At 37.2% G+C, this 20,179-nt stretch overlaps 1 protein-coding gene and 1 pseudogene across 1 annotated transcript; both read left to right on the top strand.

Annotated features, from left to right (window-relative positions):
- The first annotated feature begins 4,406 nt into the window (after window positions 1-4,406).
- LOC104119207 (uncharacterized) lies at window positions 4,407-10,820 on the top strand. The gene is made up of 5 exons (XM_018778642.3): window positions 4,407-4,662; window positions 6,324-6,380; window positions 9,592-9,697; window positions 9,786-9,885; window positions 9,977-10,820. The coding sequence occupies exons 4-5, from the start codon at window positions 9,787-9,789 to the stop codon at window positions 10,703-10,705; spliced, it is 828 nt and encodes a 275-aa protein (XP_018634158.1). The 5' UTR covers window positions 4,407-4,662; window positions 6,324-6,380; window positions 9,592-9,697; window position 9,786; the 3' UTR covers window positions 10,706-10,820.
- On the top strand, window positions 6,982-14,258 carry LOC104119206 (uncharacterized; annotated as a pseudogene).
- The last annotated feature ends 5,921 nt before the right edge of the window (window positions 14,259-20,179 follow it).

The following is a 20,179-nucleotide window of genomic DNA, read 5'->3' as shown; positions in this document are numbered from 1 at the left end:
TTAAACAGTATTTTCTTAGTTTCTAGTTTGATTGCTATCCAGGAGAATCAACAATTGAGATTTATATGATTACTAACTAAAGTTAACTAAGAATCTAAAGTTATTGACTAATGACTATCGCAACAAAAGTAAGCAAGGAAGTTATCAGTGGGAGAAAATAGGGATTGATAGGAAAGGTGCAAGATAATTGTTTGGGATCAAACTCTAGGTAATTCACTTCTAATATTAAGTGAGTCTCTCGAATTCACTCAATTATTAGTTCAAACGTTCAGAAAACACTCCTCTCTCGATTAAGTCTTAACCTCACAAGATGAACAAATTTAAGTACATGAAGATATGCAAGAACGCGTAGTAGATTGGTCTTTAGGAGCACCTCTCTCGATTATTCTCCTAACTAGGCTTAATCAATAATTCACCTTGCCTCTTTTAATTACTAAGAAGAATTAATGAACTCAACCAACAAGATAATGAAAAGATATCACAAGTTACGCCTCTCTAGATTACATGAACTAGTGAACATAGATACAACAATTAAATCATCCAAAAAATGCTTCAATACATAAAACTAGAGTTATAATCCACAAACAATCATCAATACACCAAATCCATCAAACCCTAAAGAGAACTACCCCATAGATATGGAGCAATTCATCACAAATATAATTAAAATATAGGAAAACATAAATTCGATCCAAACTCGGATCTTGAGTGAGGAAGGAATGATGAAATCCTTGTTCTTGTGTTCTTCCAACTCCTCCTTAGCCTCCTTAAGTCGAATATGTGTCAGAAGTCCAGAAAATAACATTTTCCCATGAATTTATACAAAGTAGGGTCGGGCCTAGATGAAATCTCCCTTTCCAAATGGAAATAGGAAAATTTGCAAACTTAATGCTTTTCATGCGTCGCACTATGCTACACCTAGTGCGTCGTATTAGTGCAATTTTCACGATCGTAAACTCTCTGAACTTAGTGTGTCTGACAAAATTTTGTACTAATGCTACGCACTATGCCTAGCATTAGTGTATTTTTCTATCAGACTTCAGAAAACCATCCTCAGAACTTTGTCAATATTATAACATAAATTTACCCTAATGCGCCGCACTATGCATCGCCCCGCGCATCGCACTAGTGCATTTCTTCAGTTGTTGCTTCTTCCTTGATTTTTGACGTCCAGATGTGATCCTAGACCCCCGAACATGATCCCGGCTTAATCTTTTGGGCTTTTACTCAGACTTCAAAGCTATAAATAGCTCGAATTAGTTCCAAAACATCTACATAGCCCAGAATCACTCCTACAAGGCATAAAGCACACAATAAGTGCAAAACACTATCAATTAAAGCTCAAACACAAGTAAAGTGCAGTAAATTAGAGTGCAAGAAGTGACTAAAACACAAGATCATAGACTTCCATCAAGCTCGGAAGAAGGTCAGTGTCCATCACCAATAGCCAATAACAATTCATAATAGTATAGTGAAGACAATAAAGGTATATAACCCAAGAGATGTAATGCTCAGCTCGTTCACAGATACGGGAAAGTAGACATGCTTTTAAAGTATAATAGTCCAAGTCTAAATCTTACCACTGAAATCAATTAAACATGATTTTATCAAGAGAATTCTTCTTTTTCCTAATTACAACATCAGATAAGACTTTCATTTATTAGTTAGCATGAGGAAAATACATCTATACGCCTACATGTCAAATATACATGTCAAGTTATCAAATATCGTATCACCGCATAGCACGAGGAAGGTATATCTCTATGGCTACATGTCGAATATACATGTCAAGTAATCAAATGTCATATCACTGTCTAGCATGAGGAAGGTATGTCTCTATTCCTACATGTAAAATGTACATGTCAAGAAATCAGTCTCATAGTGAAATCATTAAGTTCACACAATTTTATCACACTCTAGGTGCCTGGATCAAATGCCCCACTTGATCACACACAATAAATATAAGTCAAATCAACAGTATCATTATGGATCACTCAAATAATAGCACTTAGCACTGTACGGGTGCCTGAAATAATTGCCCATCATCGAGCACATGTATAAAAGACCGTGTATGCGCCCATTGCTGGCATGTAAGACTCAGGAGGGACGGATCCTACCCAAGCGCTAATCATAATTATATAGTCCTAATAGTGGGGCTTGGTGCACGCGTATCCTTAAAATAGTACAACTTAGCCCAATGTAGGGCCTAGCATATGCGTCACCTCAACATCAATATAACTGCTAAGGCGTGAAACCCGATCCATATATTCTTATCAATACGGCTCTATGGCCCACATCGGTCATTGATCCTCTCAAGTCTCAATATGCAGACATCATGATAGAAACACAATCCAATAATATAACACGGAATATCACAATATGGCTCAATACAGCTCAAACTCGTTTCACGTACAAGGACACCAATAACATGTGAGACAACAAATCAAAAGTGCACAGAGGCAGAGATACAACATGCAGACGTGACTATCATGACTGTACAGTGTGACTACAACTGAGGCAAATAGCTCAACATGGCAAAAATAACCCTATCATGTCTCAAACAATTGAGCATGTAGTCTAGACATGATTTCTAGCATGAATAATGTCCCGTGTAGTCATATAAATAGATAAAACATGATATCAAAGAAGCATGATATCAAATCAAGGCATACAATAACCTAAGAACAACTCGGATCATGAATACCTCGGTGCACGCACTCGCGCCCATCACCTAGCACGTGTGTCACCCCCAACCCATCTCAAATATCATATTTCCCAGGGATATTTACCCTCAAATCCAAGTTTAGATATGTTACTTACCTTTAACAAGACAAATCAAATATCGAGCAAGCCAAACAAAGCCCTATAAATGTCACGCCCCAAAATCGGGGAGCGCGACCGGCGCTCAACCAAGTGAACCCGGCCGAGCGAGCCTATTAGATTTTCTTCTATCCAAACTCATCTATGAATAAATTGGATACACATTTCGTTAATTAGACAATAAGATGATCATGTCTGCAATACCAATTTCTTACCATAAGTTTCATAATTTTTAGAGTATCAAATGGAACAAGCAATACAACTACAACATGATATAGTTTGACTTTTCCAGCACCAATACACAACCCACACTATATCCACGGAGCCTCTAATAGATACAAAAGAGTACTATGATAATGCCGGCAACAAGGCCCCGGCTATACCTTAAACACAATACACGAGGAATAAAAGATATATGACCCCGAAATGAAGTGGGGCTCACCAAGTCAATTGGGAAGAGGATGTACCTCTATCACTAGTCAATGCCTCATGCTGTGAAACCACCTGCATCCATTGAAGATGCAGCTCCCCCGGCAAAAGGGACGTTAGTACATATAGAATAGTACTAGTATGAATGACAAAATACCCTCTCAATAGAATGATAAATAATACAAACAAGAATATCATAATATCAATGGAAGCCTTAATCAACATCAAACCTCAATTTAGGATCAAGACAGTATTCAAATTAATTTTCATATCTCACATTGGGAGATTTTTAGTATCGATTTACCATTGTTCACAATACCATTATTCACAATACCAATACCACTGTACTCTCAGCACAGAGTCCGATCACGACCCGATCGGCTAGGCTATCTCATTAGAGACATCAACCACAATGACTTTCAATATCAATACCGCCATCTTTAACACAGAGTCCGATCACGACCCGATCGGCTAGGCTACCCATTAGGGACATCGGCCACAATCACCATTTCAATTATAATTTCCAGCACAATCACCACCATTTGTGCGGCATGGTGTCCGATCACAACCCGATCGACTAGGCTGTCTTATTCGAGACATCAACCTTCTATATCAATCATCGCATTTCATACTTCTTTCACGTCATTTCATTTCATTGGCACTAATAGCCATAATTATAAAATTATTCTTGGTACATTGGACATATTTAGTATTTCATGATCACCTTTTTACTTTCAAACATCAACATCATCATCACCAACAACAACAATTCAAATCAAGGTGTGTAGTACACATGTGAGCAATTAAAAATCTAAGGCACATAGAGATATTTCACAAATTGTAGAATAATAGACTTCGTTTGAACTTGACTTGAAGTCAAAACATTATTACACTACAAAAAAAACTCGATTTAGTGACGGATTTTTGCGACAAATATGTTCCCGTCGCTACTTAGCGATGGATTAACTACGGAAATAGAGATTTAACGCAAAAAAGGTAAATAGAATAATTAGTATCTAATGTAGCGACAAAATAAAAAGTCCATCACTAAAAATTGGCGCCCTCATTTTAGCAATAAAATATGTGAGGAAAATTTGGTGACAACATTTATTGCATATTAGCGACGGATGTAGCGACGAAGTGTGTATGTCGCTAATATTTTTCATTAATGAGAATATCTTTACCCTTGTTGCTACGGAAAGTTTTTGTTGCTAGGTATTTTGTGAAAAAAAGTTACGTCAAAATAAGTGTTCTGCTTTAGCAAAAAACCAACCCCTTTCTAAAAAATAAGGTCTTTCTTTCTCACAGAAGAATACACTAAGAAACCAGCCCCTTTGCTTCTTCTTCTTCTCCTCTAATCTTCCATTAATTTTCCTAGATGCGTTACTACATCAACTCTTTTCTACAATACTGGTATGTCTCTACTTCTTTCTCTGTTTATTAGTAATTTTTCTACATTAAAATTTTTAGGGCTTTGGTTGATGTAAAATAAATCAAGCTTTCGTATCTTCCCCCTTTTTCTTTGTAGTATGTGAAGTTAAATATGAAGTAGAGGTTGACATATTTGGGATATATCTCATTTGTGCATAAATATGTATTGTTATTACTATTTATTGTTATTACTATTTATTCTTTTGTGTTGAACTCTTGATTAATACCAATTTTGGTGATATTTGGTTATTAAAATCGAATTTAGGTGTTTTGAGATCTGCGTGATTTCCAATTTCTTCAAGGTGAAGTGCTGCAAAACTCTACGTTGTTGCTAAACTTTCATGTTGTTTTGTCCTGCTTTTAAGACTGCTTTGACATCAACCCGTTCCAGCATCTACCCAGTAACCAGTTCTTCACTCGAGCACTAGTAGTCTTGGAGTTTTGCTACTCTTTTATACATCCTGTATATCATGTAAGGAGTTTCTTGTCCTTTTCTTAACGTAGGATTGATAACACCCAGTAGCCACGGATCAATCTTTTCTTGTCTTTTATTACTAGTTTTGCTACTAAGAATTGCATTTACTTGAAAACAATAAAAAAAGCATATGAGAACAACATAGAACAAAATCTTTTCTTAACGTAGGATTGATAACACCTTATCTAGACCAATTGTTTTTTACTTGCAGCAGTCTTTTTGCAAGCTACTGGAGTCCATCCTTCCTTCATATTTTTCTCCTCATTGTTGCTCAATTTATAGGTATTCAAGCTGGCTGTAGATGCACCAATCTTCCCAGCCGAAATTCTACTGGAATGTTCAGCCACTTGAACACTTTCATGTCCTGTTTTTTCCTTTTCCTGTTGCAACAGATTTCCAGCCTGCACATTTGCTTCTATATCCCTATGGTTGCCTGATTGCTCAGCTTCAACATCCATTTTTTTAAGTGTAATTGATTGATCGACATCCCAAGCAGGCAAGCAACATTAGTAGCATTCACCTGCTCCCCAAAGCAGTAGCTGCAGGAATATCCCTAGGAGCTTTAGATTTATCATAAGTTTTTCGTTGATCCGTACTCCTCGGCACAATATTTTCACCAGCTGTTTTCTTTTCAATAATTTGTCAAGTTTCAATTTGAACTACAACTACATTAGGAACATTTTTAATAGCTTCCTTAACACCTATAACAGCAACCCGAACAGCTGGTGTACTCTAAGAAACCCCATGCCCCACTTGAACTTCAGCAACTCAAACAATTGTGACATTGAGTTTTGATGATTGCCAGCCCATTCCTTCTACATTTATCTTCTCAGTCATATGATCACCACCATTAACAGTAGACGACACCATACCAGCCTTCTTCTTTTCATCCAATAAAGTCCCTAAATCACCTTGTTATTTCTCAGCAGATTTGCCTTCATACGTAGCCTTTTCATGATAGTGACTGTCATTCTTTTCCTATTTTCTTGACATATGAGTTGTGTAGCTTTTTGCATCAATACCTGATTTTGTCTTCTGAAACTAGTTAGAAACAAGAATATAATCTCTGTAATAAATTTATTAGTACCTTTGTGGTTCTACATATTGCATAATAAATCTATGTGGTATTTTTTTTTGCATGCATCTGACTAAATTTATATTTGTTCAGCTTCATTTTAGGAAAAGGAACGAAACAATCTCAAAGATTCCTCATGGATTAATTAAGGTATTGGTATATTTCTATTAAATTATAAATATATCTTAATTTATTTTGTTGACATATATTTTATTCTCTCTCTCTGTCTCTCTCTCTCTCTCTCTCCTTTCTTTTCTTGTTCTTATTAGCGCTTTCTTAAAATAAAATGTCAATGTTATTTAGAATTTTAGCTTTTTCACAAATGGTTAATCTTACATATAGTGACTGCTAGGGATGCGAGATAATTTTTAGTTATCTAAAAATATTCACATAGATTACATTAGCTTTCTGATGTATTTGTGATGTTATGATGTATTTGAGATTGTTTATATATAGTGACTACTAGGGATGTATTTGTGATATTCTGATGTGTTTGTGATCTATTTAATCTTACATTAACTTCATGATGTATCTGTGATATTCTTTTTCTTTAACAATTTATGGCTTATAAAATAAAAGTAACTACTTGAGTTTTTTTGCTGCCATGTATTTGGTTTCTTTCCTTCGTGCATAAAAAGGAAGTACTGGGTGTTTGGTAAGGTTAAGTATATCTTCTCTTTACTTAATTCTTGTGTTATTACTTACCAAAAAAATAATATTTGCTTGTCTTTTTAATTTTAACATTAAATAGAAAAATGGAGAATCTAGAGCGTGGTTGGATGTATGAGAGGTTGGATGGACGAGGGGGTATTAATTCTTGTTTCATATCCGGTGTGGCTAAATTTCTCCAGTTTGCATGTTCTCAAAGAAATCGCATGATTGGTGACAATGTTAGATGTCCTTGTAAAAAATGTCACAACATTAAATACATGGATGTTGAAACCGTTAGATTACATCTTTTGAAGTTTGGATTTGTTGAGAATTATTTTGTTTGGATATATCAAGGGGAACGATGCCTTACTAATGAGTTGTCTTCTAGCGGTAATTTGAATGGTGGTTCTCAACCAACATTTGGATATGAGAATCCATACCGAAGAATGATTCTTGACATAGTTGGGCCCAATATTAGCCAGGGTTCGACTTCGCAATTTGATAGTAATGTTGAACCTGAGTCATCTCATCCTTATGAACCTTCAATGGAGGAGGAGCCTAATCCTGAATCCCAGAAGTTCTATGATTTGCTACAGGCTGCCGATACAGAATTATATCTTGGTTCTTCTATCTCTCAACTTGCAGTAGTTTCTATGATGTTAAACATTAAAAAGGAGAATTCATTGTCACAAAGGGGTTATGACCAAATGATGAACTGTTTAAAGAGGCTTTACCTAAAGATAACATAGTGCTTTATAACTATTATGAAACTAAGAAGCTAGTGTATAGCTTGGGTTTGCCCATTGAAAAGATTGATTGTTGTAATTCAGGATGTATGTCGTATTGGGGTGAGGACGAAGACCTCACATCTTGTAAATTTTGTGGCTACAAGAGATATAAGCGCCGTGTCGGCTCTCGTAAGGGAAAATTGGTGCCTTACAAGAAAATATATTACTTTCCTTTGATTCCTAGATTGCGGAGATTATATGCATCCCATGCTACAGCAGCTGACATGAGATGGCATCATGAGCATATACACGAGGAGGGGGTAATGCGTCATCCATCAGACTCTGAGGCTTGGAAGCACTTTAATGAAACTCATTCTTTTTTTGCTGTTGAACCAAGAAATGTGAGGTTGGGGTTATGTACTGATGGTTTTCAGCCATTTGGTCAATCTGAGAGGAAATATTCTTCTTGGCCAGTGATTATCACTTCATACCATTTACCTCCGTGGATGTGTATGAAGGAGGCATATATGTTTTTAACTGTCATTATTCCAGGACCAACCGATCCTAAGCAAAAAATTGATGTTTATCTATAACCTCTAATAAAAGAACTGACATTATTGTGGGAGGAGGGTGTAGAAGCATTTGACTTCTCAAAAAAGCAAAACTTTCAATTAAGGGCAGCTTTGATGTGGACAATCAGTGACTTTCCTGCATATTCTATGTTATCAGGATGGAGTACCGTGGGGAAGTTAGCATGTCCTTAATGTATGGAGGAAGCACAATCTTTTAGATTACATCATGGTGGAAAAATATCTTGGTTTGACAGTCATAGAATGTTTCTTGACCAAAATCATCCATTTAGGAAAGATCGTAAAAACTTTCTTAAAGGTCAGACCGTCAAAAGGAGACCACCAACCTTTAGAACGGGAGAGGAAATTTTGAACCAAATTAGTGAATTGGGGACAAGGAAAGTGACAAAGCTGGATGCAGAAGAAGTTAATCGGAGAATGTGTAAATCTTGTGGATGGAAAAAAAAGTATCTTTTGGGATTTTCCTTATTGGAGTTCCGACATGATTCGACATAATCTTGACGTCATGCATATTGAAAAGAATGTCTTTGATAAAGTTTTTAACACAGTTCTTAATGTTAAAGACAAAACCAAAGACAATCCAAAAGTACGTCTAGATATGGTAGAATACTGTGATCGACCTCATTTGGCAAAGAATGCAAGTGGAAGCTATCCCAAAGCTGCATATACAATAGACAAGTCATCGATAGATATCTTGTTTGATTGGGTGAAAGGTTTGAAGTTTCCATATGGGTATGTTTAGAATTTGAATTGATGTCTAGACACGACCAAGTATAGGTTATTTGGTATGAAAAGTCATGATTTTCATGTGTTCATACAATGATTAATGCCTATTGCCTTTCCTGAGCTACTTCCTAATAATGTGTGGCAAGCACTTACAAAATTAAGCTTATTTTTTAAAGATCTTTCTTCGACCACTCTATGAGTTGCTGAAATGGAGAGATTAGAGGTAGACATCCCACAAATCTTGTGTAAGTTATAACGTATATTTCCCCTTGGGTTCTTTAACTCAATGGAACATTTACCTGTGCACCTTCCATATGAAGCAAGGATTGCTGGTCCTGTATAATACCGATGGATGTATCCTTTTGAGAGGTAAATATAAAAATTTTATGTCCTAATTATAAAATTATGCTACACATGACTTTTCTAATTTACTGGTCCATCCATTTATCCATTTAGGTACCTTGAAACTCTTTAAAAAAATGATTGGGAATAAAGCCAGTGTCGAAGGTTCCATTTGTGAAGCATACTTGGTGACAGAGTCAACACAATTATTTTCTCATTATTTTGAACCTCATGTCATGACACGTAATCATAATGTGACACGTAATGATGATGGTGGTGTTATGAAAGATCTTGAAGGAAATTTATCAATATTCACCCGTCCAGGTCGACTATGGGGAGAAGCAAAAAAGAGAAATTTATCCCTTGACGAAATCAAGGCTGCCCAAACTTATATTCAACTAAATTGTAAAGAAGTTGAGCCATTTGTGAGGTAACATTTGAAAGTTATACTTTCTTAATATGATAAACGTGTCCATATATCGTGAATTCCTATTTTAACTTATTTTATTGAAATGAAGTATGTACGTGGAACGTTTGCAAGAAGCACTCCCGAATCTATCTCAAGATCAAATGGATGAAAGCCTCCAAACATATTTCGCTGAATGGTTCAAGGGATATGTAAGCCTCAAATAATCATTTTCCTTTATAAAATAATTTACTCAAGTTAACTTGTGAAATTTAACTAAGTCTTACAATTTTTCGTAAATAGGTTCGCTGTAATCATAAGAATGAATTCTTGCGAAGCCTTGCTCATGGACCATTAATAAGTGTGAAATTCCATTCAGTGTATTTTGTTAATGGATACAAATTTCACAATGAATGTCATGGTAGTGCAAGATCAACAATGAATAGTGGAGTTTGTATCACAGATCCAAATGTTGGTGACTACTATGGAAAGATACAAGAGATTATACCAGTGGAATACCGTGAAGAACCTTTAAAGCAAACTGTGTTATTCAAATATGAATGGTTTGACCCAACTATTAATGTTGGTGTTAAAAAGCACAATGAGTACAAATTGGTCGATGTTAACCATCGTCTTCGATTTAAGAAATATGAATCTTTTATTCTTGCGATGCAAGCAACTCAAGTGTGTTATGTGTCTTATCCTAGCAAGAAAAAGGACAAGGATGATTGGTTATCTGTATTAAAAGTCAAACCTCGGAATATTGTAGAATTACCCGATGAGGAAGCGCCAACATTTTCAGAATCGAATCTCCCGTTCCAAGTTGATGAAGTTGAAGTCCATGAGATAAATATGAATATTGTCGTTGATGAAAGTATAATCTTGCATGATCCAAATGGGGAGATAATTGAAATGGATGAACCATTTGATGATGGATTATTGCCAGAGCATCATGAAACTGAAGAAGAGTATGAAACTAAAGAAACTGAGGAGGATGAGGAAGAGTTACAAGAAGAAATAGATAGTGACTAGTGTGTTAAAAATTATGCTACTATATCTCTTTGTATTTTATTTATAGTAATCTGTGTTGTATGCTATAACTTATGTGCAAGAATATATGTATATGTATATTTTTTGTTGTCTTTAATGTCCAAGCTTCTCATTCATTTTCTTAAATCATTGCTTACTATAAAACCGAAAGTCTAAAATAATTCTATGATTTTGCACGAATTACTTAGCTGTCTATTATTTTTGCAGGGTGTTAATTCCAGTCTAGTACATTAGCTCGACTTTCACCTATTGGCATCATTTTAAACTTCTACCAATCTTTTTGCGTTTTTGCTCTCCAACCACAGGTATAAAGAACCTTCTGAGTTTCAGGTATTCACCTGCACTAAATTCACCTAGTGTTGCTTCTGCTGGGATCATACTGATTTAACAAATTGATTGACTAGAATAATATTTACACCTAAGCAACTAGACACTAGGACATAATAATATACTGCTTATTAAATAACTCCAATTGCCCGCCAATTTTTTGAAGGAAACAATTGATGTCTCTGCTATGAAGTAGGGAATTGAGAGGGCTTACATAATCTATCTACTTTATTTAATCAAACAGAATCCTTTTAAAATAGCTAAAATGAATCAAGTGATGTTAAAATCCTTTTAAAATAGCTAAAATAGCACTGGCAATGTTTTTCAGTTCTTTCTCTGGCCACAGAAAGACAGACCTGATTTCATAGCAAGTGATGTTAAAATTAAGAAGCAATTACAAAGTTTCTCAAGAGTAATTCACAACTGAATCTCTGACAGGCACCATGTATTGCTCGCTACTTTTTCAATTTGCTTATCACTATTTGTTTTACAGATATGACTCGAGGCAGAGGTCGAAGTAGTGTAGGACGTATAAGCAAGTCCTCTTCTAGGGGTAATTCAGCTACTCATAGGAACATTCCTACTATTCCCATTCCAACAATTACTCATCAACAAGGTAGTACGAGTTCTTCAAGTGGGCCAAGTCATATTAACCAAGTTCAAACATTAGGTCATGGTAGTACTCCTCCAATTCAAATATCAGGTAATAATAGTACCCCACATGTCTATGTTGAACCATCTCCGATGACACCTAATCAGAGCAACACAGTAGATGAGGGTATATCACATAATAATGTAATAGGTGAGGGTATATCTACTCAAAGCAATGCAATAGGTGAAGGTGAGTGCAACGGTAGTCTTGGCCAGCAAACTCTTGTTTTTCTTTCTTCTACAGGGTTAGTCCATGTTTCTACTATTTGTTTTATATACTGTTATTGATTTATGATAAGCCTTCAAGTAATGTCTTCAAATTGTCTAGGTTATAAACTTCTAGATTATTCTCTGAGTATATATATGAAAATTTCAAGAATGAACTTCATCCTAATGGAATCAATTGGAAAGGTGTCCCAAAAGAGATAAAAGAATTTTACTTTGGAGAATTCAAGGTATGACATTCCATCAAATTGATTTTACATAGTGTATTAACTTTTATAGATAGTATGCTAATGTTACTACTTTACAAAATTATTTCAGAAGGCATTTTATTGGGATTCTTTGATTGATAGAGAAGTGAAGCGCCTATGGGGAAGTAAGGCAGCGAGAAGGTACTGTGATTTTATATGCAAAATAAAAAAGATAAGGATATAGTTCAACCAGATTTTGTTCCAAAGGATATGTGGGACAATTGGATGGAACTATGGAAGGATCCTAAGTGTGTCAAAAACTCAGAAAAAAATACAAAAAATCGTTATGGCGGTGGGACTGCCGTCGCCATTGGGACTCACACGGGCGGCTCTATCACCGTTGGGGAACATCGCAAGAGACTTGTAAGTATATTCTTCGTAAGGGGTAATCACTAGAATTCAGTATACATATTTCAGCTTCTTAATAGGTTGAGTGAAACAGAGGAGCAGTAGCGTACTATTAGTAGTAATATTTGCTAAGTTTTGTTGCTCTATATTAGACTGGCTTTGTTATATTTGTGATGTATGCAAATAACAGGAAGCATCTTTAATTTTTCAGCTGCACCCACTTTTTCACCTGAAGCTCCTGAAACCACTTTTTTGCTCTATTAAATAAAGAATTGAGAAACTAAGTTAACAAGTTCACATGCTAGCAAATATTTTCAGAGCAATATCGAGTAATTATAGTGAATAGTTGGAATCAGGTGAGAAAGTTACTTGATTTGTGATGGCGTAAACAATTATAGCAGCTGCAGCTCCTCTGTAATACATTGGAGCAAGACTGTGGTATCTCTCTTGGCCTGCTGTGTCCTATATTTCAAATTTTATAGTAGCATCATATACTGCTACTGTTTACGAGAAATATACTGCACCAATAGTTGATTCTTACACATAACATAAGCTGAGTTCAATCAAAAAGTCCAAATATAAAATAGGAAGAACAGAACTAAACTGGATTTTGCAGCTACACTTATCAAATGGTAAACCAAGAACCTACCTAAAATTCAATAAATGTTTACTGTTATATACCTTCTTGGTACCTCCATTAGTAAACTGTTTCACCTTATCAAAGGAAATTAAGTTCTTTGTTTTTTGTATAGGCTATTGAAAAGGGTCGAGATCCAACACCAAGTGAGCTACACTTGCACGTCCATACACATGGTCATGATGAAAAATCTTTTGTTAGTGAGCAATCCCGACTTGTACAAGTAAGTCCAAAATCCTATAATTTTACTGACTTTGTATATGACATTAACGTCCCACCTGAACTACTTGTTTAGCACCTATTTCAGTCCTAAAGATGATTTTTGCTAACTTTTGTTTGAATGAATAACTTAACAGTTAACTTATTTATGCTTTTATCATTTATTTTTCCCTTATGTTCAGCTTCATCATTAATGAATTTCACTAATTATTATGGTATTTACAGGAAAAATATCAGCAAATATTACAACAACAAACACAAACTCAATCTGATATTGATCAATCTTTAGCATTCTATCAAGCCGCAGGAGGGGAAAAGAAGAGAAGAATTTATGGTCTTGGATCTCAAGCAAAATATTTCTATGGGCCGAATCTTCGTGCCTCTTCTGGATCTGATGCTTCTTCATCATCAGCACCTCTGAATGCGCAGTCAGCAACGATGGTGAATTTGGATGAGTTAGTGATGCGATTGATTCCTGCATTGACTGATTATATGGTTCCTGTACTGACTGATCACATGCTTCCTGTGTTGGCTGAGCGAGTAAGAGGATTGATAGCTTAACCATCACATGTACAAGATAATCATACCGATCACCCATCAGCTATGGCACCTCCAGTTCCTCCTCCTACTACTAATATTAACGAGGTTCATGCATCGCTTTCTGATGATGACCTTAACTCTCCAGTCTCTCAGTAGTTAACTATTTTTATTTGAACTTTGTTTTGGTATTGTAGATATTTTGGTATTAACGAGGTTCATGCATCGCTTTCTGATGAGGACCTTCACTCTCTAGTATCTCAGTAATTAACTATTTTTGTTTGAACTTTATTTTAGTATTGTAAATGTTTTAATCTTAATTATACATTTGCATTTTGGTATCTATTTTGGATCTTGTCGAATATTAATTTCTATGAATTTCAGTTATTATTAAGAGTATCTTATATATGCTTTTACAATATGTATTTTATTAAATAAAATAAGAAAAATATAATTTGCGACGGATTTTCTTCGTAGCTATAACTAATATAGAATAACAGGATGCGACAGATTTGCGACAAAAGAATTTCGTCACCAAAAGAAAGGCAAATATGTGTCAATAATATTAGCGACGGATTAGCGGCAGAAAATATTCATCGCCAATTAAATCCGACGACGAAATGACTTGTCGATTTGGCGACAAAATTGATGATAATTGCGACGGATATGTGTTGTCGCTAAGAGTAGCAAAAGATACCAACCGTAGCTAATTCATCGCTAACTTACCAACGGATTCAATTTTTTCGTTAGAAAAGGGTTAGCTACGAGCAAATTAGCGACGGACACAAATCCGTCGCTAAACAGGTTTAGTGACGGAAATATGCTATTTAGCTACGGAATTCGTCTGTCGCTAAAGCCGATTTTTTTGGTAGTGTTAATGCACAACCCATACATGAACACATCCTCAATTGATAACATAACATGAATAAAGCATTTAGGATACTTATTGAACATATGTCGATTTTATCATGAACTACTTGGGTCTTACATAAATTACATGAATATCGTGGGATTCAATTCTAAGAGAAGAGTTTAGCCATCATGGTTCTAGCTCATTTGAGCATTTTATCAAACACTAGGTGTGCATTAAGATTTCAAGGTCCTTTTATGGAGGATTCCACCATCCCACAACCCATTCTTTACCATGCTTAGTTCAACAATCTTCCTACACCCCTTGATATCACATGCATGTAAAATAAACAACTCTCATGCCCAAAAATTATCTTGCTAATTTTTCATTTTCAGATAATTTCAAAATTAGGGGTTATGGTGTAGAATCTTACCTCTAGGATGAAGACTTTGTGGGTTATCCATGTTAATCTTTCAAGATTCGAGCAAGAATTAAAGAACAATTATTGAGGAATACCTTCTCACTCTAGGGCACTCTCTCTCACTCTAAAATGTCATATTTTAGCTCAAAAATGGCCCAAAGCGTATATTTAACAAAGTAGGGTCGGATTTTAAAAACTCAAAAATGAAGCTCCGGAATAAGGCCTGTGATCGCATAATCGATATGCGGACAGTATATCGGCCGCATAATTGGTGTCCAAAACTGGCAAAAATCTGTTTGGGTCTGCGGTCACTATACGACCTGCAGACTTGTTCTGCGGTCGCATAATGAACTGTAGAACAGTTCTGCGGTCGCATAGTCGACCGCAGAATGGCATCCAAACTGCCCCTCTACTGCCTCACTCTACGGCCATTATGTGGTCCGCAGAGTGATTCTGCGGTCGCATAATGGACCGCATAAACACATTTCTCTGCCAAAATATTTCCTTTATCCCTCAGTACATTGCTCAACACGTAAAACCAATTCGGCACCACGAAACATTATATTTCTTTTTGCAAAATGCTTTACGGGGCCTTACATTCTTCCCCACTTAGGATCATTCGTCCTTGAATGAGGGTCAAAATCTGTTATTAGCATCAAATGTGGCCCAACTGCTAATTCACACTCACCAGTAGTTTCAAAATTTGGCTAACTCCCTAAATTTTCAAACATTTCGCTATAGTCTCCCTTGTAACTGGGCTTATCTACCTGTCATAGAATTCCAGAAGCACATCCTAACAGCATATACATAATCCAACGATGTAACATAATACAAAACAACACCAATTGAGGCCTCACAAGCAATATATTACCAGAGAGGAACACCTTTAACGTCAATTTGTACAATTGATACATAATTCATATAAGGTAACCCTTCGAATATTTATAGAACACAACTTTATAAATACATGGCTATTCAAAGAAATAAGGATACTTTTTCTTGATTTCTTTCTCGGCCTCCCAAGTAGCCTCTTCAACCTGTTGGTTTCGCCATAGCACTTTCACGGATGCAATTTCTTTATTTCTCAACTTTCGGACATGCCGATCAATAATAGAAACTGGAATCTCTTCTTAAGTCAATTTCTCATTAACCTCAATAGTCTCAACCGGAACAATGAGTGTCGGGTCTCCTACTACTTTCTTCAACATAGACACATGAAACACCGGGTGTACTAATGACATCTCAGGTGGTAGATCAAGCTTGTACGGCACCTCATCGATCCTCTGAATGATTTTGTATGGTCCGATATACCTCGAAATCAATTTCACTTTCTTACCAAATCGCATTACACCTTTCATGGGGAAAACATTCAAGAATACCCAATCATCTTCTTTGAACTCCAAATCCCTACGACGAACATCCTAATAGGATTTCTGACGACTATGAGCAGTCTTCAACCACTCCTTAATGATTTTAACTTGTTTTCATAGCATGATGCACGAGGTCTGGCCCTATAAACTCTGCTTCCCCAATTTCGAACCACCCAATGGGAGATCTGCATCTCCTCCCATATAAAGCCTCGAAAGGTGCCATCTGAATTCTAGCATGATAGCTATTGTTGTAGGCAAATTCTATGAGTGGCAAATGATCATCCCAGCTACCTTTGAAGTCTAGAACACAAGCGCGTAACATATCCTCTAGCGTCTGAATAGTTCGCTCTGCCTGCCCGTCAGTCTGCGAGTGAAAGGCTGTTCTAAGATTCACCTGAGTACCCAAACCTTGTTGAAATTTCTTCCAAAAATTAGCAGTGAATTGTGCTCCCCGATCAGAAATGATGGAAACTGGGGTGCCATACAACCGGACTATTTCTTTGATATACAACTGAGCATAGTATTCCGCTATGTCGGTAGACTTAACCGGCAAAAAGTGTGCTGATTTCGTGAGTCGATCCACAATCACCCAAATTAAGTCAAACTTGTTCAGAGTGCACGGTAATCCTACCACAAAGTCCATATTTGTAATTTCCCACTTCCATATTAGAATTTCTATGTTCTGTGCCAACCCACCGGGCCTTTGGTGTTCGGCCTTTACTTGCTGACAATTCAGACATCTTGCCACAAAGTCCGCCACATTCCTCTTCATGTTATTCCACCAATAGACTTCCTTAAGATTATGATACATTTTTGTAGAGCCCGGGTGCACAAAATACCTAGAAGTGTGAGCCTCGGTCATGATTCTTTCCTGGAGACTATCCACATTTGGAACACATAGTCGCCCTTGGTACCTTAGTGCACCATCATCCATGCCAAGAGAAAAGGCCATGGTCTTATGTTTATGAATCCCCTCTTTCAATTATGCCAGCAATGGATCGTTGTATTGCTTCTCCTTAACTTCTACCACAAGTGATGATTCAGCCCTATTTTGTACAATTACCCCTCCTTCACTAGAGTCCGCAAGACGAACTCCCAAACTAGCCAATCGGCGAACTTCCTTGGCCAATGACCTTTGATATGCCTCCAAGTGAGCCAAACTACCCATAGATTTCCGGCTAAGAGCATCCGCCACAACATTAGCTTTACCCGGATGATATAGAATATCAATGTCGTAATCCTTGAGTAACTCAAGCCATCTTCTCTGCCTCAAATTCAATTCCTTCTGCTTGAAAATATATTGAAGGCTCTTATGGTTCGTGAATATATCCACATGGACCCCATATAAATAATGATGCCAAATTTTCTATGCAAATACCACTGCCGCAAGTTCTAAGTCATGTGTTAGATAATTCTTTCCATGATTCTTGAGCTGCCTAGAAGCATAAGCTATCACCTTGGCATGTTGCATTAATAAAAACCCAAGCCCAATTCTTGAAGCATCACAATATACCACAAATCCATTTGCACCCTCTGGTAAGGTCAACACCGGTGCCGTAGTCAATCTCAATTTCAACTCCTGGAAGCTCCTTTCACAAGCATATGGCCATTGGAACTTAATTGCCTTCAGGGTCAATTTTGTCAACGGAGAGGCAAGGGAAGAAAATCCCTCCACAAATTTTCTGTAATACCCAGCTAATCCTAAGAAACTACGAATCTCTATTGGAGTTGTAGGCCTCGGCTAATTCTTCACAGCTGCAATCTTTTGAGGATCAACCATAATCCCTTCACTAGAGACTATATGACCCAAGAATGTGACAGATTTAAGCCAAAATTCACACTTCGAAAACTTTGCATATAACTTGTGCTACTATAGGGTTTGTAGAACAACCCTAAGATGATCGGCATGGTCCTCACGATTGCGTGAATAAACAAGAATATCATCAATGAACACTATCACAAAGGAGTCAAGAAAAGGCTTGAACACTCGATTCATAAGATCCATGAAAGGTGTTGGGGTATTTGTTAGCCCAAAAGACATTACCAAAAATTCAAAGTGTCCATATCGGGTTCTAAAAGCTATTTTCGGAACATCCTGCTCCCTGATCTTCAATTGGTGATATCCGGATCTTAAATCGATCTTGGAGAAGTACCTAGCACCCTGCAATTGGTCAAACAAGTCATCTATCCTTGGAAGTGGGTACTTATTCTTGATTGTGACCTTGTTAAGCTGCTGATAGTCAATACACATTCTCAGTGATCCATCTTTCTTTCTTACAAAAAGCCCGGTGTGCCCCAAGGCGACACACTCGGCCAGATAAAACCCTTTTCTAACAAGTCTCTCAATTGTTCCTTTAGCTCCGTCAATTCTGCCGATGCTATTCTATAGGGTGGAATAGATATAGGATGCGTGTCTGGCATCACATTAATCCCAAAATCAATCTCCCTGTCTGATGGAATCCCAGAGAGTTCATCCGGAAAGACTCCCGGAAAATTCATTCACAACAGGCACTGACTCAAGTGTAGGTGCCTCAACATCAGTGTCCGTAACCTGGACCAAATGGTAAATACATCCTTTGTTGATCATTTTTGTGGACTTAAGGTAAGAAATAAACCTACCCTTTGGTACTACATCATCACCCTTCCACTCAATAACTGGCTCATTTGGAAATTCAAACCTAACAGTCCTGGTTCGGCAATCAAGCTTGGCAAAACAAGAATAAAGCCAATCCATCCCCATTATTACATCAAAATCGACCATTCCCAATTCAATAAGATCAGCCATGGTGTCCCGACCACGCAACGTGAAAACACAGTCCCTATAAACCCACGCGGCCAAAATAGACTCACCAACCGGAGTAGATACAGAGAACGGCTCATGAATCTGTTCCGGTTCTATCCCAAATTCCATAGAAACATAAGGTGTGACATATGACAAAGTGGAACCGGGATCAATAAGAGCATACACATCATGATATTGGACAGTTAATATACCTATGACAACATCTGGAGAAGCCTCTGAATTCTGGCGAGCCCTTATAGCATAGAAACGGTCGGATCCTCTCGAACTTTGTGCTCCACCCCTAGCTGCACCACGCCCTGCGGGTGTTGGAGTGCCTCAAGCTGGAAGAGGTACTGCGGATGTAGTAGCTGTAGAACTGGATGGTTGTGCCATGCCCCTACCCGCACCCTGGCGGGACGAACGGCAATCCCTCTGAATGTGACCCCTCAATCCGCATCCGTAGCATATGGCTAAATCCATGTAGCATATTCCTAAGTGCATCTTTCCACACCTAAGCGCATATCGACCACATAATTGGTATCCAAAACTCGCAAAATTCTGCATGGGTTTGCGGTCACTATGCGGCCCGCAGACCTGTTCTGCGGTCGCATAATGAACCGCAGAATAGTTCTGCGGTCGCATAGTCGATCGCAAAATGGCATCCAAACTGCCCCTCTTCTGCCTCACTCTGCGGCTATTATGCAGTCCGCATAGTGATTATGCGGTCGCATAATGGACCGCAGAAATGCATTTCTCTGCCAAAAATTAACCTTTATCCCTCAGTGCATTGTTCAACCGAAAAAGTCTGAAATATTATATTTATTCATCCCTCAGTGCATTG

This window comes from Nicotiana tomentosiformis, chromosome 7, assembly GCF_000390325.3.
Source record: "Nicotiana tomentosiformis chromosome 7, ASM39032v3, whole genome shotgun sequence".
NCBI classification, from domain to species: domain Eukaryota; kingdom Viridiplantae; phylum Streptophyta; class Magnoliopsida; order Solanales; family Solanaceae; genus Nicotiana; species Nicotiana tomentosiformis.
The sequence above is the reverse complement of the archived record's forward strand: the minus strand, read 5'-3'. Positions and strand labels throughout refer to the sequence as shown.

Coding starts and splice junctions, on each gene's coding strand:
- LOC104119207 (XM_018778642.3), top strand. CDS start 9,787: ATGTACGTGGAACGTTTGCAAGAAGCACTCCCGAATCTATCTCAAGAT. Junction 9,886..9,976: donor CTGAATGGTTCAAGGGATAT/GTAAGCCTCAAA, acceptor TTTCGTAAATAG/GTTCGCTGTAATCATAAGAA.